Genomic DNA, 23468 nt, shown 5'->3' on the forward strand with positions numbered 1-23468 from the left:
TCTCTCTCTCCTCTCTCTCTCCTCTCTCTCTCCTCTCTCTCTCCTGTCACCCCCTTTCTCTGAGACCCCTAAGCAGTGTGAGAAACAAGAGAACAAAGGACTTGAGTGGAACCTAAGATTATGTGGCTTTTGTTTAAGCATAACTAGGTTATGAAGAGAGTTAGTGTATGAGGATGTATATGAACTGCTTTTAAGAAACAGCAATTGAAGTCAAGAAAGACATTATCTTACAACTTTTTTTTTTGTCACTGTGTAGGCTTTCATGGCTCCAATGCAGTCAAAAAGCCAGGTTCCATCATGGTCTTATTTTTACAGGAGAAAACATTATAAAAGAAATGATGTCATATCAGTAAAAGTTGTAGTTTCAAACATCACTGTTTTCAGATTTACAGCAATTTGCCTGTCTCAGAAAATGATGAAAAGCCTTGACAGATATTATTCTTCACTGAGTTTTACAGTGGTGTTCAAGAAGAAAAGTTCAGCTGTCTTTGCATTTCCCAGTGCTTATTTTAAAAAAAAAAACAAAACCACACACAAAAAAAAAAAACATCAACCAAAACCCAACAAAACCCCCAAATAAACAACAACAAAAAAACCACAAAATATTTGACCTGAAAAATGTGGAAAATTTACTTAAAGCTCTCTGGTTTCACTTCAGTTGGAGTGATGGGGTGCATGACTGAAAATGCAGAAGTTCTTAGCAAAACTTGATGAAACCAAACTTCGTATTGTGAGGAAATGAAGTAGAAAATTTCAAACATGTCAGTATGCATCACATGCAGTTTTGAAGATACCCTTGCTATTTCACTGCCTGTGTCCACCTTATACAACATAGAACACTGTCATTCAGGGTTTACAGCACTTACTGGGAAATTGACTTTAAAGTGAAGGTGGCAAACATTTGAAGATAGCATTTGAAGTGGTAGTTTCCTTAAAAACATGTAGTTCTTAATAATCCAAGCTGCCCCAAGACTACTAGAAATAATTTTTTCTTGATGTTATTGTGCCTAGATATTCTTAAATTGAAATTAGATTTCCCCCTTTTCATTAAACATTTGCAATCATGAATAAATCCTGATAACATAATGTGGGGAGGTAGTCCAGGAGGTAAAACACATGACTAAGAGAAGTATGATTTACTCTGTAAAGTTTTTCAGCTCCCTTCAAAATACAAGTGTCATGCTGATCTTTTTATTCCTTTTCCAGGGTTCTTGAACATACTCTTCAAAGGACTAAAGGAACATAACTGTTGAGGGTAATGAATAGGCAATTGTGTAAATCTTGACTGCATTGAATTGAAAGAAAGGTTTAGAATGGAGTCTCTTCACTAGGGAAGTGACAGAGATGTATTTTGAGCATTCCTGAAGGTCAAGTAAGCCTTTAACATGCCATATTTTTCCATTTCTTTATTAAAACACAAAGGTTTTATGTGGTACTTTTCACTATTTAGAAACATAAGCCATGTTATTTGGCAAACAAATTTGAAAAAGCCATTTTCTATCCTCTACATCACTATTAACATTCCAACTGTGTTTTGGAAATTTTCTTTGTGGATAATGCTTTAGCTGTGTCCTTAAAATAAGCAAGAACTGTGTCATATGACAAAGGTAGTGAGGTAAATGTTTTTTTGTTTTCCTGTTGCAAGTCACCCTGAACTAGAACATCATTAATTTAGGGAATTGCTTTTACTGCTTCCTAATAAGTTTGTTTGGGCAGAAATGGGGGTGTGTGCATGAGAGAGATTAGTTTAGTGGAAGTGGGAGCATTAAAGTTTAGGGATGAACTTCAAGTGAAATTTTTGGAAAATGCATTAGGTGATCATATAAATTGAAAACTGAGATCCTGGGACAGAGATAATTTCATTTAAATGTTATAAATTTTGCAGATTCACTCCTGTCCTAAATTTTTTGCCTTCAGGCTGGGGTGCAGTAGAAAATTGAGTGAAATTAAGTAGACTCTGAATTAACTGAACACTTCCCTATGGAAGTGTTTCATGGTGGGTCTTTTCCTTTCTTTAAAGAAATGGGCTAGATATAATAATAGTGTAATTAAATATCTGTTTCTTTTTTTATTAAAGAATACATTGACATTATCTAAATATTTTCTAAAGAACTTTAACTTATTTTGTGCTCCAAATAACTGTCTTGCATTTCTGTTTTCTGCATATAATTTTGTTGAGTGATTTTCAAATGCTTGGGTAGCATCCATAATGGAACCTCAAAAATATTTTTAGGCCTGCACTTCTACAGCTCTAATTGAAATACTCCAGTGTTTTAGCTTGGAAGGGATAATTCAGTAAATACTTTATAGTATCAGAGGCCTGAAACAGTGTGTGCATGAAATGTTAACGTATGAGTGTGATTGTTAAAAGGGCAGAGGGGTAGTTTTTTTAAGTACCTGCTTCATAATGGAGCAGTCACATTTTGAAAGTGCTGAGTTTGGATGCTTTCATTTAAAAAAAGCATTCTGCTGTTATAAAATAACTCTGAGAATGTATTATGATACAGCATTATTTCACTTGATATCAACACTCTTCATCATAAAATTCTTAATTGTTAGAATTCCTTAATGTCTCCTACTTGAAGCTGTAAAAGGTAGTTAAAAGCAACAGTAGTATCTGGATGATATGTGATATTCTGGATGATATGCATTTCCTTGTCTAATTTTCACTAAAGCAAGAGAGGACCAAAAACAAAGTGCCAGAAACCAATTTGAAACCTAGAGTAATAGCAGTGAGACAGAGTATACATGTGGTGTTTTCATTGAAGAAAGAGGACATTTTGTTCAGTTACAGTTTTTAACTTTGGAGGAGAGTGAAGTTTAAAGTGATCCTTTGTACTGTTTTGTGACAGACCAGTAGATTGAGCTGACAGCATGACGTAACTGTAAGAAGGGCAAAATAGATCTCATTATCTCTCTGTATCACTAGAGAGGGAAGTATTAATGGTGTCGTGCAAGGCACTCATGAGACTCTTGTCTTACATATTTTCCATACTTCTGACTGTCTATATTTAAAAAAGGTACAGACTGGAAGAGGTACAGGGCAGTTATGCCAGGCTTGCTTGTTTCCCAGTCAATACAGGAGAGGAGAAGCTTTCTGAAGGGCAAAAAATTGCCCTCTTTAGAGCAATGAAAACTGAGACATTGTTTGCCACATGTAAAAAAAATTGGATTAAGAACAAGGACTAGAAAGAATTGTTTTATCTAGATTTCCTATTAGCTAAGATTAAGGAAATACCCAGGTAACTGAAGTGTGGATTATTTTTAGTGATATCCTCCTGATACTCTGTTGAGTGATCTGGTACTTTCAGACACAAGGATAGAGACATCCCTGAGATGCAAACTGCAGTGGAACCAACATCATCTCTGGTAATCAGATTCATCATGGGTCTCTGGAGGTACAGTGTTGTTTTTGCTACACAGTGGAGTTATCTAATTTTGTTTATTAAAAGTACCTTGTCTTTTTTGCAGACGTGCACAAACCACGCTACAGAACAGCTCTGTAATTAGTGTTCTGAACCATGACATTTGCACTGACAGTAGAATACTTTACAATCCTTGTGAATTTTAGTTTTCTTTGAGAAAATGCCTATCCGGTTCCTAGATGAAAGTGTAAATGGTTGGAAAAAGATGCTGATGGCCGAGCTTGAACCTGTTGCTGCATGGGGTGCCTGATCTCAGAAGTTGAGCGCAACATGGAGCTTGCCTTATCCACTATGATAGTGTTGACTGGAGACAAGAAGCAAGATGAAGGCATGTTCTTGGAGTGGAAGTCTGTCTTCCCTTTGGAAGGGTGTTCATTATTTTCTCTTCAGGTCTAATTATTTACTTGTGTGAAGAAGAGATCTAATTGAGAAAGAAATCTTAATTGATTTCCAGCTGCCCTTAGGCTGAATTTGTGAATGGGATAAAACTATAGATGGTTCTGCATGGCTTCCTCTCAAGTGTTTTGCCAAGAAAAATGGTACTGTAAACTGATTTTTACATTTGTTAGAGTTTGTTTGTTTGTTTGTTACACATAATTTCTTCCTGTGCCATATAACTGTTGTCTTTACTTATGTTAGCATTTTTTCAGTCCTGCTTTCTTCAGGCTCTGTCGTACTGCAACAGGTAAATAATACTGAATCCAGTGGCAGAAATGCAGATACAAAGCTTTGATTCATTTGGAAGAGTGCACGTTAGAGAAAGCAGTGCTTCAAAAGCTGTACTTAGGTTGTTGCATCTCTTTTGCTGGCATTTTTGAATTCATAAATCTGGCAGAGCTACTGCAGAGAATGCAAGTTCCTTCATCCAGCCACTGTTGGCAAAATACCAGAGGGAATGATGGATGCTTGCAATAAGCTCAGCCTGTTGTATAACTTGAGTGGCGTGCAGGATACGTTCTGAAACTGTGTTGAATTTCTGATATAACTTTAGAGTACAAAGTAGTGTTTTAGAATGCTTTTTTTCTGGAAGTTTTGCCTTCATTTAAAAATCTGTTTTAGTATATTCTGTAGTACCTGAACTACTGAAGTAGTTGATGAACTTAGGGTAGTACAGCCTTTATTCACCAAAATTGACGTTTCTCCTGGGGCATGTCCTAGTATTCATTTAAAGTACTGTAGTCTTTATGTGACATCAATGTATACTTTCCTAATATCCATAGCTAAAAAGTAAAAACACAAAAAAAGTTTTAAAAATTCAGCCTTTTAAAAAACTTCTAATTGACTTACTTGTACATGCTTTAGTTTGTGCTGTATGGTTCTTGAAGATTTTTTTTCTGTATACTTGTCTGCTGTGTGCATGTATGTCCTTCCTCAGTTAATCATTTCTGTGCCTGAAACTTGGATCATTCTTCCTCTAATTAAAAAAGGGCAGAAAACTTGGTAATACCTAACACTTATAAAGGCTTGTCTTCAAAGCATTAAGCTTAGTGAGCATGAAATTAAGTTAATTGCCTTTGTAGTTTATGAAATATTTTTCTTGGCAATCTTTGAAGAAAAAGAAGTCTGACATAATTTCCATAATATTAGATTTTAGTGTATCTGTCCTGAATATCTTGTTGTTGGTCATGATATATGTATTTAAATAAGACTAAACGTTTTGATTCTGCTGGTTTGGGAGTTTTGATTTTTTGTTCCCTTTTTATCTTTGCTGAGATAATTTTTAAATAGTGCTTTTTTTTTTTTTCTTTTTTTTCCCCAAAAGATGCAGCTGTGAGGTCCATCTGTTCGTCAGAAAATTTGTGATTCGTCTTTTTTTAGACGAACTTCGCAGCTGAAAGAAAGATGTCTGCAGTGTTCAAGCTGAGAAAAGGTTGTTGGCTCTTCCCTGTAGCTTTTGTGACCTTCAGCCATGAAAAATGGGCATGAAAGATACAGTTGAGCCAGGTTTGATAAGGGTAGGGATTGCTTGAGCTTCTATTTATACTTATGTTAAAATAGCTCCATCTTGACTTGCCAGTAGACTTGGAGAAAATTAAATAAAACATAATAAACTTTTCTAAGTACTTAGGTTATTTATTTTCAATGTGCAGAAATTCAGTGGGCAGAATTTGAATATCCAGAGGAACATTCATTCTTATAAATTAGACTTTTCTTTCTTCCTTTAAAAATTCATTGCTATGTGTGATTCTGCAGTCAGTAAAGTGTTCATGCTGCAGACAACAGTTTTCTTCATTAATCAATCTTACTGTCTTTTTAGAGGAGATCTGCTGTGTTTAGTGCCGGAGGAAGGGTTTAGAAAAGGTGTTTGTGTGATGTTACAATGGAATGCTGCCCAGAAATGTCTGAGTTAAGGTGGGCTGGCCCAGCACTCCCTGCTTGGCCGTGTCTGTCAAATAGGAGGAGCAGAGTGTGTGGGCAGGTGTTTAAAGGCCCGAGAGCCATTGCACACTGCTGCAGTCAGCCCTGAGTGTGGAGTAGGTGACTGATTTGTAGAGGAGCACGGGGCTGAACTGAAGAGCTCCAGCACTCTGGTAGCACTCGCTGCTCTGGAGCTCTTGCTGAGAGTGATCCTGCTCAGTGCATGCTGCTGTGAAAACACAAACATAAAGTTGTGTGTGCTCAGTGCATAGCGCTTCCCCAGAGACTTTCATCTTCAAATACAGCTTCTGAAACTTACTCTAGTGGTAGTAAGACAGCTTTGCCAGTCTTTCATTGGTAAATAGCCTGTTTGTGAATGAACTTGTGAAATATTCTCAGAATGTTAAGTTGTTCATAGGTACTCCTTTTCTTTGTTCTAGACTGCCAAAAAGCTGTAATTTGTGACTGGGGAGAGAAGTGGCCAACACAAAAAAAAAAACAACTTTCTTTTTCCTTTGCCTTTTAAGTTAAAAACCTTAAACACAAATGGAAAAAAGTTACAGAGTTGTAACTTTGTAAAACTGTAGCTGTAATTGTGTAAAACTCTGTAATGAGTTTTGAACTCATCGGTTAAGGGCTGTTGAGGTTACAAATTAATCTTCTTTTGTGTGAGCTTATTGTGTGTCTTGCGAAAATTTAATATATACCTCTTGAAAAGGTTTTAAATCACACAAGAAATTATTTCTGAAGTTTATGTATGTGACAAGATTTTAATCTAACTTTTTAGACTTTGTGTGGAGTACCTGCATCTCCAGTAGTCCTTGAGGTATTTATTATAACTTCCTAGCCAGATGAGTAGGCCATGTGGAAATAAATATGCATGTTTATTTAAATATATTATACATCATTTTCTTCTCATTCCTGTTATTTTGTAAGCTTGGAGACTAATAAAATGAAACTGAGCTAAAAAAATCTGTACAAGGTATTCACTCTGAAAAGCTTTAATTTTCCCCAGTGAGTGACACATTTGTCTTCTGTCTGCAAATCTGAAAAATTTATTTAAATGTATGCTTCCTCTTTCCTCTATGTAGAATTAATGTAGACAAGAATTAGGCACTGAAAGAAAGAATAAAAATCAAATTTGGTAGAAGAATCACAGCTGAGAGCATGGCAAAAATCTGATTTTTTCTTACAATTACAAGAAGAAAAGAGTTATCAGGGTATCTTTTACGTCTGTTTGATCTGAACTTACTATTGTAAGGTATGGTGTGTAGATTAAACCTTTGAAACATCCTTAGGTTGTCTGAAGTACTCTGCGGGAATTAGAAGGATTTAATTCTGGTTAGTAAATTTTGCATCAGGAAGTGGGGTTTCTGTATTCCCACACCTCAGTATGCGTGCTGCTTGCCACAGAGATCAATTAACACTTCTTTACCCCTTTTCACTTTTTGAAACGGGGTTCAAATGACAAACTAGTTTCCCTGAACGTGGGGTCATATGTATAGTAGGAATAAATTGTTCAGTGCATGTACACAGTGGACCAGTATGTTCCTGCTGAGTCTTGCTTGAGGCTTTAAACTTGCTGCGGTTATGAAGATGTTCTTTGAAAATTGACTGTGGAAACTAATTCTGTGTGTATTCCCTGTCACGAAAGCCGGGGGCTGGAGTGAAGAGAGGCCCGTTGTAATCTCATTTTCTCTTAGGATTCCCTTAGCTCAGACTCAGTTCTGTTGTCACTCTTTCCTAAGAATCCCTTTATTTCAGCACCTTGCCTCAAGTGAGAGTCTGTTTCTGCTACCTGGTTCCTCCTGGTGTGTCTGGAGGCTGTTGTCAGTGTGTTTTTTGTATTATGTGTGTTCCTAGGTGGTTTTGTTAACCATTGTAGTCAGCCATGCCTATCTCATGGTGTCCTCAGAAAAGCAAATCCTTATGTGTTGTGATGAGAGTTTAGAGTTTTCCTCAGATGGGTCTGAATATAGAAACAGGCTCGTCTTCAGAGAGAGAGGGAGGTGAATGGTAGATCTCTCAAAGTCAGTACGTTCTTATTATTTTCCTGTAAAAGATGGGAAAAGAGAGGGAAGAGAGACCCAATGAGACCCAATTATTTTCCACTGAAGGAAAAGTACGCATTTCCTTTTTATTGTACACCAAAGTACCCAACAATAAGGAGCACTTCTGACAACCTGGTTTATGCAGTTTGTTCGTGTAGCCCTTAGTTCTTCAATATGCCTGACTTAAATGTAAGTTCTACAGGGCTTTCTACCCCCCAGTGAGTAACTTCTATCAACATTTCAAGGGCAGATTCATCACAAAAGAGATGTGTGGCTCAAAAGGCAATTTTTGATGGGATATTTAGATTTGGTAGTCTCAAAACTCCTCAGTTCCATCTGTTTCTTGCTTGGTAGGATCTGATCTTTTAAGTAAAACTTTCCTACATAAGTACTTTCATCTTCAGCTTTCATTCCTGCTGCTCAGGAATAAGATAAGATACTATTCTAAAAGTGCTAAGGTGGCTTTACCCCTGGAAAGAAAAAAGTGAAGCTGTTTAAAAGACTTGAAATTCCATGTGTATCTACATTATTCTGAAAGATCATTATAATTAAGCCTGGAAACAAAGTATCTCCTGTTGCTTGTTGTCTAATAGAATATTTCTTCCCCTAGAAATGAATAAACAAAAGCCTCCTGAATAAATACAGAAGAAGAAGTTCCATAATACATTTCCCGAAGTGTCTTCCCCTCCTCCCACCTCTGCCCTTAGTCTTTAGATAAATCAAACTATTTGAAAGTACATGTGTGAATATCTAAGGCATACGTAGTCAGTATGTTGCTTAGACTTTCAAAGCTGTTTTCACATGTGAGCAAATACCAGATTTTCACATTAAACAGGAACTGTAATTGAAAGTGGCCCATAACTTGTATAATGCACATTAAACACTGAGATTAAAATGCTTTGTCTAGTCCATCAAAAAAATACCCATGTTTTTGTGATCTCTTCTTTTTAATTAAACCAACAGATATTCCTGCTGGAATATGCTCTTGATGATTTTTTGGCAAATTACATTTGATCAAATTCTGAATTTTTTGCCAGGTGAGTAAAACAGTGGAACATGGTGAAGCATATAAATGTTCCTCCGCCTTCCATGTGCCAGGTAACTGGTGTAAAGACTGTTGAAGCTTAACCTTTCTCTCATGCTAAAGTTTTTTTTTGCTTAACATTGTAACTGATTAAAATAAAGAGGTACTTAAAGGTATTTTTTTATTCAAGTACTTATAAAGATCTTCCCTTTAAGATGGGGAACTATCTATGCTGAGGCAATATTGAACCTCATATTGTGTTCAAACAAACAATACAGGATGAGTAAAGGTGCCTTATCCTGCCTTTTTGGTTTGCTTTCTAAATATTGAGTTAACACGGTTTATAGCTAAAAAGCTCTTGCCATGATGGCTGTGCCGTGAGAGAAGACAACCAAAACACAACTATGGGAAGCTGTTTCTGAGAACTGTTTTTGGTTTTGATGATCTGGAATGCAAGTCTGCCTTTGTGAATTTTTTGAACTCTGCATGTTGATAAAGCTGGTTGCTGTTTTCTAAGAGTACTGAAATATACTTAAGTAGTTCTGATGCTAGATGTTTGTCAAACCTTTATCAAACCTTTATGTTAAAAACACCCTACTTGCATGAAGACATTTTTCTGAAGCTTAACATTGCTCTTAACGTTTTCTTGTTGATGATAAAGTTTTTATGTAAGGGACTATATTTGTTTAATTTGATCGAAGAATTCTGAAAGGCTTAAGTAAGAAACAGGATATTATCATGGAGATAATATGAAGAATGTGTTTATTATAGATGTTTTTGTCATCATCAAGTGCTGGAATTGCAGCTGGTAGTTGAGGTACATACTTTGACTGCAAGGAAGCTTTACATTTTCTCTGATTATTTATTGGAGAAAAAGTGCTAACCTGAAACCCCTTTAAAAGAATTTACATAACTGTTAAAAATGTAAAGAAAGCTTATTATTCTAACACTTGCATTATTATGCAGCACCTATGACGTAAATTGACCAGAAACATCTGCCTACTTCTGCAGATATTACAGCTTGCATGACTGCATTAAAAGTCACGAGTCTGAGGCTGGGAATTGAGAAAATGTGAAAGAAGGCAGTTGCATCTGCAGCTGGACTAGTCAGGATATAGGACATACCTAGTCTGGGGAAGTTGTGGACTGTTTATACAGTAATTTTGTGGCTTTATGTATTGTCTGATTGCTGACAGGACTTTGTTACAAGGTAGAAATAATGCTGCTTCAAAATCTGAAAGCATAAAGTGTCATTTTCCCTCCTACTCATGGTTTCACAGAAAATTCACTTTTTTTGAAACAATAAGTGTGGTTAAAACATTTAAAATAATGCAGGGCTTTTGACATGCACTGCTGTAGTTAAAATGTGGCACATGAGTTGATTTGCTTGTTGGAAAGTCAGTTCCACTTAACAGAAAGAATGGCCAGAAAGTTTTTTCAGATGGAATTTTCTAGGAAGAATTGGAATCAGAAAGTAGGTGTTGAGAAATGCAGTCTGTTCTGTTACTGTGCAGTTTCATAATAGCTTTCATTATAAAGCAGTGAGGAAAGTTAAGGGTAAATTCCTGTGTGGGAGAAGGGTCATATAGGCTTTTCTAATTCTCTTGATATATACTACTCTGCAACATGCAGAGCATTGCAGAACACAGTGGTTATTCCAAGGCTTCTGAGCTTGTTGGAGATCTCAACAGGAGATTTTGTTAGTACACCTATGTGTGTCTATTTGAGTGTGCATATTTAACTTGGCAGGAGCTTGAAAGAATAAAGTTAAGAACAAGAACAAATTCTCTTAACTCACCTCAATGACTTCATAGGACCAGACAGATAGGATGGTGGCATTTTCTGACATTTCCTTGGGCAGCATTGTTCACTCTCAGCCAAGAGCAGTTCTCTCTCAGCAAGTCTGGGGGTACTGGGCAGGCATGGTGCCTTTCTCTTTATAGGACGTACTTCCCATTGCAGTGTGTTATGGGACCAGGTCAGTGTTACCATGTGCGCCTAGTGCCAGAGTGCAGTGGGTCAGGAGTGGCTGTAAAGGGCTGCTCCCCATATTAAGAGCTGTCATGGAAGAAAATTTTTGGTTTAAAAAAAAAATGTTTTGGAATTATGTGTTTATTTTTAAAACAGTGAATCTGCCTCTACAAGCATTGTAAAACTTGTGGGTTGCTGTATGTATGAGGGCTGGAAACGTCTCCTGAAAAAGATGAAATGAAAAGAGTACTGAATGAGTTGCTTTTATTGTATTTGGAAGATTATGCATACCTTATACATAGTTTATACTTGTTTGTTTTTTCAATGCTTAGTAGCAAATCTTGGAAGGAATGTGCTGGGCCTGGATTCAATTGGATACAACCTCTATTCCATTTATCAGACACACACACACAAAAAAGTACTTCTTCTGTTCTGTCCCCTTGCTCTCAGTAGATGTATTTGACTGCTTAATATCTTTAAAGTTAATGTTGTGGTGTTTCCCAGAGCTTTTGCTCCTTATGGAAGCCTGTTTTGGTCAGTATTTACTTTTTGTTTTTGTTTTGTCAGCAGCCATGCAGCAGGTCTTAGACAACCTTACTGATCTGCCAACATCGACAGGCGCTGAAGAAATAGACCTGATATTTCTTAAAGGAATTATGGAAAACCCTATCGTAAGATCACTTGCTAAGGTATTTAAATTTGCTGCTTTGAGTAGAATCTGGGAATGTTTTAACTCTTGCATTATTGTGTGAACACTGAGTGTGGATTGAGGTATCAAGAACACGTTGTTGGTACATGTTATTAAAAGACATGAAGGCCAGCTTGAAGGTGAAGAGTTGGTATAGTGTAATTTCTGTGCATGCTGGTTGTTATGTAGAAAAATCTAGAGGAAGATGAAAAATTCAGAGACTACAGAAATAATGTGGTTACATTATTTATGAAGAAAAAATCATAATATTTGAAATTAGAAGCAGTTGATTTTAATGTAGTCTTGTACCCACTGTTGTGTGCAAAACCCATATGCCTTCTGACTTGTAGTGTTTTTGCCAGAGATGAAAAGTGAGAGCAGTCACCTTCATTATCCATGGCATAAAAAAGTTTTCTTTTCATCTTTACCTCAAAACTGCTTTGATATGCCAGTAATATATTTTCTCCATGCCCTTTCCTGGATCTTGGACTAATGCTTTTACCTTTGATTGTCAGCTCTCTAAAACATGGATTATCTTAAGTTTTTGTCCTTGGGTTACGGAAATCTTTAATGTATGGGTGGTAGCAATCAAATATAAATATGTAAGGTGATATTTGCAAAAAAAATCTTTGGAAACTGTAATTAAAATGTAGCTGGTCTTACTAGTAGGAAATACATTCAAATATTGTATATCACTTATATTTGTTCTTAATCTTACTTCATAAAAAGTAAGATTTCCTCCTTTCATGAGGAAAACCCAGTTAACTTAAATACAGCTGTCTCTTTAATAGGAATAGACATCTGAAAGCAGTGCCCTCTGGGCAGATCTGAAATATTCTGTAAAGCTAAAGGATTGTTGGCCAGGGATTTTGTTCAGTATAAAAATATGGAAAGGAAAACTTCTCATGAGAATTCATAGAAGAATTTACTTCTGCTTAGCTGTTCAAAAAATCGGTTTTAAGCTGAAGACATTGCACAGTAATAGAAGTAATGGAAGTGTCTTATCTGCTGGTGAGATGACTGGAGAGGGAAAGATTTGTGTACTAAATTTACTAGAGTAAGTAAAAGCAATTTTTTAGTGACAATGGAAACAACTTAAGTATCTGCTGCGTAGGTCATCTTTAATATTTATCATGTAGAAAATGTTCATTGTAAAGCCTTTTTTTCGTATCAAGAATTTCTACTTTAATGGCCAATAACAATTAGGTGGAATTTAATGACTAGCAGATGTAAAAAAAGTGCTTGTAATGGAAACAGATTCTTAACTGTACACATGCTTTATCTAGAATGCTTAAAGGTTTTAATTGTGTTCACATGGTGTGACTGCACTCATGTTTTCTTCGTAATTATTTTGGAAAAATCCTCAGTCTTAACCAGCAGTGCTAAATAAGGATAAGATCAAAATACATTTGGTGAAGCATGTGTAATTCACATATATATTGATTTGTCCCTAAAAGTACATAAACTTGTTTTTCTATTAGAAGAGCTGGTTTTACCAGAATTAGCAGTTCTCTGAGATGGTTACATTATTTAAGCAGAATCATTGCAAAGCAGACCAGAAATGCAAAAGCTTTTTTATTTGCCTTTATTAGCCAATTATTAAGACTAATCATTATGTAAAGTACACCAAAAAAGACAATAAAAAACTTGGGGAAATGTGCCGCAAGCTATACGAACTTATTTTTTTTATTTTGGTCCTTAAATAAATGAAAGCAAACAATAAGCACAGTAGTTAGTTTATAGTATTTTGCTGTGTAGTGTGGCTGATCTTTTAATACTGGGTTACACACATTTCCTTTATGGATTAAAGGCAATAAGGTAGAAATGACAGATTTTTTGGGATAGGATTCTTTCACTGAACCTTTCCACTTTTCAATAGGTAGTAGAGGAAAGGAAAACTATTACCATTGTAAAATGTTTTTTTCTTGTCACTGATATTTATAGAATCATAGAGTAGTTTTGATTGGAAGTGGCCTTTAAAGGCCACCTTGTCTCACCCCCTTGCAATGAGCAGGGACATCTTCAGCTGGATGAGGTTGCTCAGCCTCATCCAGCCTGACCTTGATTGTTTCCAGGGATGGAGCATCTACAGCCTTTCTGGGCAACCTTTTGCAGTGTTTCACCACACACATCCTAAAACAATTTCTTTATATCCAGTCTCAGTCTACCCTCTTTTAGTTTAAAATCATTATGCCCAATCCTATTGCTAAAAGCCCTACTAGAAGTTTGTTCCCATCTTTCTTGTAAGCCCCCTTTAAGTATTGAAAGACTGCTATATGATCTTCCCAGAGTCTTCTCTTTTCCAGACTTAACGACCCCAACTCCATATCTTTCTTGTGCTGATGTTTGTGTTCAATCCTAACTAGTCTTTAGAATTAATATGATTTTTGGAAAACAGTTGTTGAACTTGGAACAAACATGAATTCTCCTCAGTTTTGCTACTGAACTATGATGTCGAAATTTTCTTTTCCTGGATTATTAACTGTTCTTTCAAACCACAAAACATTATCTTCTTTCTGCCCTCACACTATTGCTTTCAGCATTGTAGCATAGCCTACTCAGACCAGGTGAATGCCCAGCCCAGGCCAAGGAAACACCTTGGGAATAATCTTTAAGTATTTAGTCCAGTATTTAAGATGTCAGATTGTTGTAGGTAAAAGCCTTATCAAAAAGCCTATTTGAACATTTGGCAAGTATGATAAATACTGAATGCACAGAAAGGCTCAATTCAGTATTAATGTTTCTGAAATGTTTAATTGAAATGGAAAAAAAAATTTGCAATGTCCAAGTTAGGTATTCCTACTCGTTTGTTTTTTGAACTTATACATACCATTCGGTATCCTGTTACTCCTCAGCATATTACAGGATCAGAGATTGTTCACTGGTAAAAATTTATGTTCCCTAGTATATACATGGTCTTGATTTTGGAGTGAAGGGTGAGAATATTTGTATTTAGATTATATCACTCAGTGTTAGCGGTGTTTTTTTGAAAATAATGAGTGAGAAAAAAGGCAACTCATATTCTCTAATCTTATAAAGGTTGTGCTAGTGGTTATGTTTAAAAATCACTAGATTTGTGTTTTTACTTGCTGTAAAAGAAGGATATTGTTTACTGTATATAGTCTACAAAATAGCATTCCCTTATAAAGGACAATGTGTGTAGGTGCTGAGCTTCCTCTATCTTTGTAATCACAATCGTTTGGTTTGTGTGTGTTGGTGTTAGAGAATGTTTGAAATGCCTTTATGTTAAGTTAACCTTTCCAGAGTTTGGTCATCAGGCCTGCAGAAACAGCATTTTATAGATATGAAGTACAGTTTAATACTCAGATGATTTCAGGAAGCAAAGTTTTCTGCTTTTAGCAAAATTTTATTTTATTGTCTGTTTTAAAGCAGGCAATAAAAGAGAGCAGAAGTGCTTGCATACCTTCAAATTATATCTATGGGAAGTATATATAGATGATTCTAAATTACAACTATTATGTATTTGTTTTTTATATGCCAAAGTAATTGCTCCTTTGTAAATGTCTTGTTTCTACAGTGTTGAAAATAACTTTCAATTGAGAATCTGATTTATTTTTGCATCCTCTTATTCCCTAATTTTATGATAGAGCACTGTCTGTAATAAATAAGTGAAGCATTCAGAGATGCTTCTCTTCCTGCTCAAAGCACCTACCTTTCAATGAAGTTCAGTATCTGCAGAGTTCAGGAAAGGATTATATCTGCAGGAACAGCTCTAGAAATAGATGAAATGTTATCAAAGAATCACAGGATGGTTGAGGCTGCAGAGGACCTCTGGAGGGCATCTAGTCCAAGTCTCCCTACTCAGGCAGGGCCACCTGGAGATGGTTGCCCAGTGCCACATTCCGACAGCTTTTGAGTATCTCAAGGAAGGAAACTCCCATCTTCTGTGGGCAACCTGTGTCAGTGCTCCATCACGCTGGAAATAGTGTTCAGATGTTCAGGGAGAGCTTCCTGAGTTTCATTTTATGCCCAGTGCCTGCTGTCCTGTCACCCGTCACAACTGGAAACAGGCTGTCTCTGTCCTCTTTGCATAGTATACCTTTAATACACGTTGATGAGACTGCTCTGAGCCTTCTCTTTTCCAGGCAGAGCAGTCCCAGCTTGATCAGCCTTTCCTCAAATGTGAGGTGCTCCATCATTATCCTTCATCATAATTGTGGCCCTTCACTGAGCTCTTTCTAGAATGTCCAGAGTGTTTCAGGTGTGGCCTCACTAGTGCTGAGTACCACTCAGTCTTCTAGTAACACTTCAGTGCAGCCCAGGATACTGCTACTGCCTTTGCATTTCCTTCAGTTAGGTAGATTTTTGTGTAGAATATGCTGTTCAAAGGGTGTCTGAATGGGAGGAGTCTGAGGTAAATGGTTTTCTTGCAGACTCTGAAAAGATCCCATAGCTTCTTTTTTGCCCTTCTTCTAGAAGGTGTACTTGTCCAGGATTCCAAAGGCGGAAAGGTCCTGAGCTGCTGTACTCTTGATAGAGTGATTGGTGTGTATAGCATAGAGAAGGACTTACAAGTCTTGCTGGTATGTGCTGCTTATAAAGTTTGTTTGGTCCTGTAGTTGAGCGTGCAAAATCCTTCAGCAGTTAAATCAGGTTATCCTATGTATAATTTTTCTGGCCTTTCTGCTGAAGATTGCACTGAGAAATTACTTGAGAAGTTGATAAATTTGAACCACTTGGAACTTATTTACATTATAGTCTCATGTATTTAATCTTACAGGCTCACGAGCGACTGGAAGATTCTAAACTTGAGGCTGTCAGTGACAACAACCTGGAGCTGGTGAATGAAATTCTTGAAGACATCAGTCCCTTAGTAAATAAGGATGAAAATGTTGCAGAATTGGTTGGAATACTAAAGGAGCCTCATTTTCAGGTGCCACTTTTTTACTGTATGTTACCAACTTACTATATCAGTGTCCACATACAGATCTAGGAATAATAATGAAACAAAATAATGAAATATAATGAAAAATAATGAAACAAAACCTGAACTGTAGCAGACTGTAATATGTAGGATTTTACTCCTACATATTTAGGAGTACATATAATACATATATTTTATAAGTATACATACTTATAAAAGGTAGATCAGAAGCCATGTTACAAATAAGCATGATTTTATTCTTTGATATAATTTCAAAAATACCTTTACTCACTGTATTAAATTTTACTGGAGTTTCTGTTACAAATTTTGGACAAGATTTTACTTCCTGTATGACTGGAGTTTCCATAAAAATTCCCTGAAGGCTCGCTTCATCCGTAACATTTCCAGGTGATTTCAGTTCCTGATCATGAGCATTGTGCATTTCAGTTCAGCTGTTGACATTCATACTCGTTTGTAAGACCTACGGTTTGCAGAGTGAATGAACGTGATCCTTCTGTGATCTGATCTGCACTGCAGCTGAAGCTGAGGCTCTGCATCCCTCTCACTGTTGCTCTGTTTAAGTGAAGTGTTGACATATGCTTGTCAAAAGCAGGAAATGTTTTTCCATTTCGCTGTTTCTATGACCAGCCTCAAAGATAAAGGTTTGAAAATTCTTCATAGATTCTGGCCTTTCTAGGTAGGGTTCAGTGGACTTTACTACTTCAGTGGACTGCTACTAGGGTAAAGGTATTCTGTAGAAGAACATAAACAACCTTTTGCCACAATATAAGTGGACTTCTTTTGGCAGACGGGTATGAAGTCATAGACATTTTTGGGATAGATGAGTTTAAACACACTTTTTCCCATGTTTTCTGTTACATGTTATATAAACATAGCAGTGAGATATATTACTGTTTGACATGGATTAAAACTGGAAATGCTGTTGGTTGTATTGTGTCCTGTTGGAAAAGGGATCACTTCAAGAACTCAGCTTTTGGAGCAGTAGCTCTTCTGAGTACTGACAATTCCTCTGCCTCTCCTGTGTTGGCCTCCCTTGTGCTCTTACTTGTCCAGAAAGGCATCATAGCTAAGTGATCAAAAACTATGATTCAGAGACTTACTGGTGCATAAACCTGCAAATCAGTCTTTGATCCCATAGAAGAAATTTTTACTTGAAAAGGTCTGGATGAGTTTGGAGGGACTGATAGTTATTAGACTGATAGAGGATTAGAACTGAGGGACAACTGGTGCACTGACAGACCTGACAATGATCCATTATGTTAGACAGATAAAATAAAGCTGAAGTCAAAGAGGATGATGAATCAAAAGATGAAAAGGGCATAACAATTGAAGTGCTGCACTTTGAAAGGCACAGTAGCAGTGATCTCTGGAGAGAGATGGCAAAGGCCAGAGAGAAGCTTGGGAAATGGATCTTTGGGGTGGAAACTGGAAATGGCCTGTAGGAGACAGATCAAATAAGAATTATTGGGTGAACAGCCAACACTAAGGCAAACCCAGAATTTATTCTTGTTCAATGGTCAGATCTACAGAGAGGCAGAATGTGATGTTGGTGCCAGATACTTCATTAGTTCAGACTTAAGTAACTTAAACATGTAACATAAAAGTTCCAAAATAGCTGGTGAACTAGAATGTCAGTATTTATGCTCTTTCTTGTACCTATTTTGTTGCTTGATATATAAGGAGCAGGCATAAAACTGCATATGTGCTACCTTAACTGTACAGTTTCGCTCAGATGTTTTGTTATGCTTCCTAATTGCATGGTAAAGGTCCATTTAGCAAACATCTCTTCTGTTTTCCTTCCCTGTGCCAGCAGTAGGTATCTAGTGAAGGTTGTAAGGCTAGAGCAAGCCAAGAGTGATGCCTTCCAAAGTGTGTTGTGAAGATTTATTGGTCTGTTGCCCAGACTTTTGAGTGAGAAGTAGTATCGACCTGTGGTTCTCTTCCATGAGCTTGTTAAATTGTTTTTCTAACCCATGTGAAAATCTGTCATTCACAGCATCCCCCATCTGAGTGGAGACTATCCTCTTTTGGTTCTGAGACTGTCTCCTGTCAATTTCACTTAATATTCACATCCTCTTGTGTAGGAAGAAAGTGAACAGTTTTTCTTAATCAGTTTTTCCACATTACTTGTGGTTTGAGAGACCCCACTGTGTCTGTCTGTGTCAAGTAAATAAAATGAAGGGAAGCAAAGCTGTGTACAGCATGGATTTCTGAAGTGGTGTCATCATTTACATTTTAGTATTTGATTTGCCTATTTAACAGCTGATGAATAGAACAGAAAAGTTCAGTTATCAACAATCATCCACTCCAGCTGCCTGACCAATTCAGAGCTGACTGAAAATTAAAGCCTGTAGTTAAGGGTGTTGTCCAAATGCCTGTTAAACACTGACAGACATGGGGTATCACTCTTTAGGAGCCTATTCCAGTGTTTGACTATGCTGTCAGTAAAGAAGAGGTACCTCTAGGCTCAGGGAGAGTAGAAGTGGATTGCTTGTTAGGCTCAGTTTGGTTTTGTATTGTTTACATCTTCAAGATACCATTTCTGAGTCTGTCAGTTAATATATTAAACTAGGATTGAGTTTTCCTTTGCAGTCTGTTGAATTTCATTTGCCTTGCTCTCAGTCTATTGCTCATGAGGTGCCTCTGCAGGTTGCAGTCAGTTGTTTTAGTCCTTGAATAGTTCATCAGCATCAGCAAACTGTCACTTCACTTCTCATCCCCATTTCCTAGGTCGTTTATCTGACATGTCAGTTATTGGCAGGTGTAGAACTGAACCCAGATGCCTGTGGAAATCACCTGATGACATGAGTTCTGAAAACTAAAAGTACTATATTCCTGGCAGCAATTTTTCTTTCTTCTAAACAATAATTTCTTACACTTGAAAGCCATGCTGCTTATCCTGTTAAAATGTTTCTTTGTGATGGTTTCCCATGATGAATTTTGTCCAGTCATTCTGGGTTTTATGGAAACTTCTGATTTGTTTAGTAACAGCATCACGCTTACTGTTTTGCAGTTTGTTGACTCTTCCTTGGAACCCAGTTTAAATATTCATGTCATGATTATTGCTTATGTGCTGCTTCTTTCCCTGTAGTGCTGGGTGAGTTATGAGCATGTAAGAAAAATACAGTGCAACTTCATTTGCTGCAAAACTTTGTAAAAAAAAATGTGAAAGGAAGAGAAAATAGATGGTTAAGACAGTTAAATGCTGTCCTGGAGATCCAGCCTATTCATCACTCCGTCAGAATTAGAATTAATTAAAAAAAAAAAGTCTGAATAAGCTTTAACTTATTTTATTTTAATCTTGTATTTTTAAAATTTATTTTCTGTGGGCCTGTTGTGAGGCATTCAGTCTCATTTGCAGAAACTATGAGCAGTTTTGGCTGATGTGTATGGGCAAAAGCACCTATCTACTTACTTCTTTAAAGTTTGTGTGCTGTGATTCAATTCTGAAGCCAAATATTAGGGAGAATTTTCAGCTCTTAATTTTGTACTTCCATTACCCATGTAAAGACAAGCAGCAAAATCAACGGAGGCGAAGTACTATTTTTTTTATTTAACTGATATCATAGTTATGACCACTCTAGAAGAATTTCTAGGACAAATTGCAGACCAAAATGTGGGTATAATATCTTTTTCAAGGCTTCTCCAAAAAGGAAACAGAAAATTACCTAAATACTCAAAAAATAAGTGCTATCATTTCTGTTTCATTTGATGCAAGGAGGCATATTCCAAATTCTGCATGAAGGGAAAAAGGAAAAATACAATGTCAGTCGCATTTATAGAAAATGTCATTTGTATCCTTTCTCCAGTTTAGTAACACTGCAAACAACCCAACCTGACTCTTTAAAACTTTCATGGACACCACTGGTAACAGGTTTAGAGGCTGACTTTGTATTTTATAAATGAATGATGCCTCTTCATCACAGTATCACCTTACAGTTGTAACCTGCCTTGGCATACGAGTATAAAACGTGATATACAAGGCATCACTGCAGTAGTTTGAATGTATCATTTACTGCCAGAAATACCAAATTACAGAACTTCATTTTTTCTGCACATTTTTGTAGAAGAGCATTTGGGAAGGACTAACTCTGCATGTATATAATACAGGCTGTATTATTATTCCCTTTCTTTTCTCCTTTCTCCTTTAATTTCCTTTTTTTCCATCCCTCCTGCTTTTTACCCTTTTTAGTTTTAACTGAACTTTCCAGAGGTCAAAGTGTGAAAGTTCTAATGAGTTTCACAGTATTGATGGCTGGCCAGTAGGTCAGTGTTTGTTGGAGAGCCAGCTGGCATATGCAGCACATGGAAAAGGCTGTAGCAAATCTTACCAGACAGTAGCTGCTGGAGAGCAGCAGACAGGAGTGGTGAGAGAAGTTGCCTTGAGGAAAGAAGGAGCTGGTAAAAATTTTCACACTGTTGGAGTGGTTAAACATGCAGAAGAATCATTTCTGCTTTCTCTTCAATGGAAAAGCTTGTTCTGTTACTTTCCCCTTCCAGGAATTAGCCGAACCATTCATCCTAAATAGATTCTGCTGGCAATAAAATACTTAATCTGAAAAGCAGCCAGTATTGTCTTCTCATAGTTAGGTTTATAAGGGCTAATCATACCTTTAAAATGTTTCCTTTAGAAAAAGTGATCTTAAATTGCCTTCTAGACAGATATTAATATATAGGGTTATTTTCCCTGAGTTCTTACCAGCCCTCCTGATCTTTCTAAGGTCATAAATTATTTCCTCACTTTTCCAGAAGAGTCTTTAAAATGTGTTCTTTTCACATGAACATTAGAGGCCTCTAGTCTATTTATTAAGTTCTAATATTTGAACAAGGTTTTCAGGGAAGACTAGCACACATTTAGTGCATAAAAGAGGAAAGGAAATATTTTAGATACTTCTAGGCCTAAAGTGGAAAGGAAAGAAGTCCTGAATTCAAGACTATAGAGTCATTCTACTCTAGTGTATTCCCTCCCACCAAGGCCCCCAGTTTGTAATTTAATTGTTCTTTTGGATTAGAATTGAAGAAATAGTTATTATTTAGGGCAATGCTCCATAACACATTTAGATTGTGTTGAGATTTTTTTTTTAGGAAAAACAAATTTTGAGCTTGAACTTGGCTTCAGCACTGTAGAGAGTCATGAATCTTTAATGAATGAATCTTTAATGTTTACTGAATTTTCAATTGCATTTTGAAATATTTTTTTACCTGTCAAATATATGCAGCCTCTGAAAACTACTGTTGAGAGATCAACATCTTCTAAGTTTATGGATTGTTTTCTGACAGTGTCTTGCATAAAGAGACCATACCGTGTGTCACAGGACTGTATGTATCCATGGTGTGTTATCTCGTGATTTATAGCAGTTCTTCTAAATGCCTTTCTCTGACCATATTGGTACTTTTCCATGAGAACCTTTCTACAGCTATCCAGTCTTGGATAGCCAACTGATCCTGTTTACAGGAGGAAATTTTATATGGAGGAAATTTTGAATCGTTTTATGGTTGCTGATCAGCCCATGTTGTTTTGCAGACTTCGGCACTGGTTTTATAAGTGTTCCAGCACCAGTATAGAAAGGTCAGATTCCAGTGGAGAGCTTTGGAGTTGCAAGAGCACAGGATATCACTTATTCTATATCACAAGAAAGAAACAAGAGAAGTTCATGTAACTGTATTTCTCAGTTCACTCAGCCATGTTCCCGAAATAGGAAAGTAACTTAGCGACATAAAATGTTGGGGAGTAGTCCGGCAGTGGTACAGACACGAGGCCCCCATTGCCAGGTGCCTGTACTTAAGTGTTCTTCAGGACTGCAGGTCGTGACCTGGCTGGCTGTAAACAGGCTCATAAAACTGGTACAGATTCTTGAGATTCAGAACTGAGAGTTAGGTGTGGGACATATTAATAATAAGTGTGGGACATAATAAGTTAACTATGCCTTAAAGAAACCAATGAACTATTTTTTAGAAAGATCAGGAGGGCTGGTAAGAACTCAGGGAAAATAACCCTATATATTAATATCTGTCTAGAAGGCAATTTAAGATCACTTTTTCTAAAGGAAACATTTTAAAGGTATGATTAGCCCTTATAAACCTAACTATGAGAAGACAATACTGGCTGCTTTTCAGATTAAGTATTTTATTGCCAGCAGAATCTATTTAGGATGAATGGTTCGGCTAATTCCTATATATATATATAGATATATATAGATATGTATGTATGTATATATATATAGTAGGTTTAAACCACTTTAGAGTTGTGGGCAGTCCCTAATAGTCCTTTTGTGACTCAGGCATTGTGTAAATAATAGGAAAAACTTTGACTTAGACTTTGACTAAGAGATGGTTAAGTAGCAGTTGTATGAATTCATGCTTATCCATAAAACTGAGTGGTTAGAAAGGATCAGAATGTGGAATGGGATCAGATTTAAGTACTGAAGAATTTTACAGAGCATGTTAATTTGAAAAGGATGACACAGACTGTTATCTTAGTAGACATTCTGGAGTGTGAATCAGATTATAATCTATAAATTGCGTTATCATTAAAGGGCAAAGAGATGTACAGACAGCTCTGTGAGGCTTTATGAGAAGTATAGTGCATTGTGGTCAGAAACTTCAGAGGAAATTTGATCTGGCACGTGACCAGAAGAAAACAGAAAGTTTTATACCGTCGTATCTACCTGTTTTTATGAGTGCTAATCTGTAAAAATGTGTAGCTGATGCAAATTAGTTTCATTTTGGAAACGTAGAAAGATCAAAAATATGTTGCTTATAAACATTGGCATAGAGATCTATTCTCCTGGTTTCTGGATTGGATGTGTCTTGGATAGTGAAGAATTAGAAATTGCTACCATCTGACAGCTGCTTGATTTAAATAAATGATTGTTTTTCCTATTTAATTTGATTTGGTTTATGTCCACAGTATCAGAGCAGCCACAATAAGCAGCTGTCTTTATAGTCTTAATGGAAGGGGCAAAATCAGTGAATTAATACTTCTTTCAAGTAGAAACATGCAGGTTCATCAGCAAGGTTCATCATGTAATGGCCAGATTAAAAT

At 36.6% G+C, this 23468-nt stretch overlaps 1 protein-coding gene across 7 annotated transcripts in view; it reads left to right on the top strand.

The window, feature by feature from the left end:
• MPP6 (membrane palmitoylated protein 6) overlaps nucleotides 1-23468 on the top strand; it is a 61760-nt gene that overhangs the window by 19619 nt on the left and 18673 nt on the right. For 3 of the 7 annotated variants that reach the window (XM_015617753.3, XM_015617751.3, XM_015617755.3), the window contains exons 2-3: nucleotides 11400-11518; nucleotides 16259-16411. In XM_015617753.3, the coding sequence (XP_015473239.1) occupies nucleotides 11402-11518; nucleotides 16259-16411 (270 nt within the window). In that variant the 5' untranslated portion in view covers nucleotides 11400-11401. Of the gene's footprint in view, nucleotides 1-11396; nucleotides 11519-16258; nucleotides 16412-23468 lie in introns of all 7 variants that reach the window. The other 4 variants (XM_015617754.3, XM_015617752.3, XM_015617756.3 and 1 more) reach the window with 2 other exon arrangements.

This window comes from Parus major, chromosome 2 (genome assembly GCF_001522545.3).
Source record: "Parus major isolate Abel chromosome 2, Parus_major1.1, whole genome shotgun sequence".
Classification (NCBI taxonomy): domain Eukaryota; kingdom Metazoa; phylum Chordata; class Aves; order Passeriformes; family Paridae; genus Parus; species Parus major.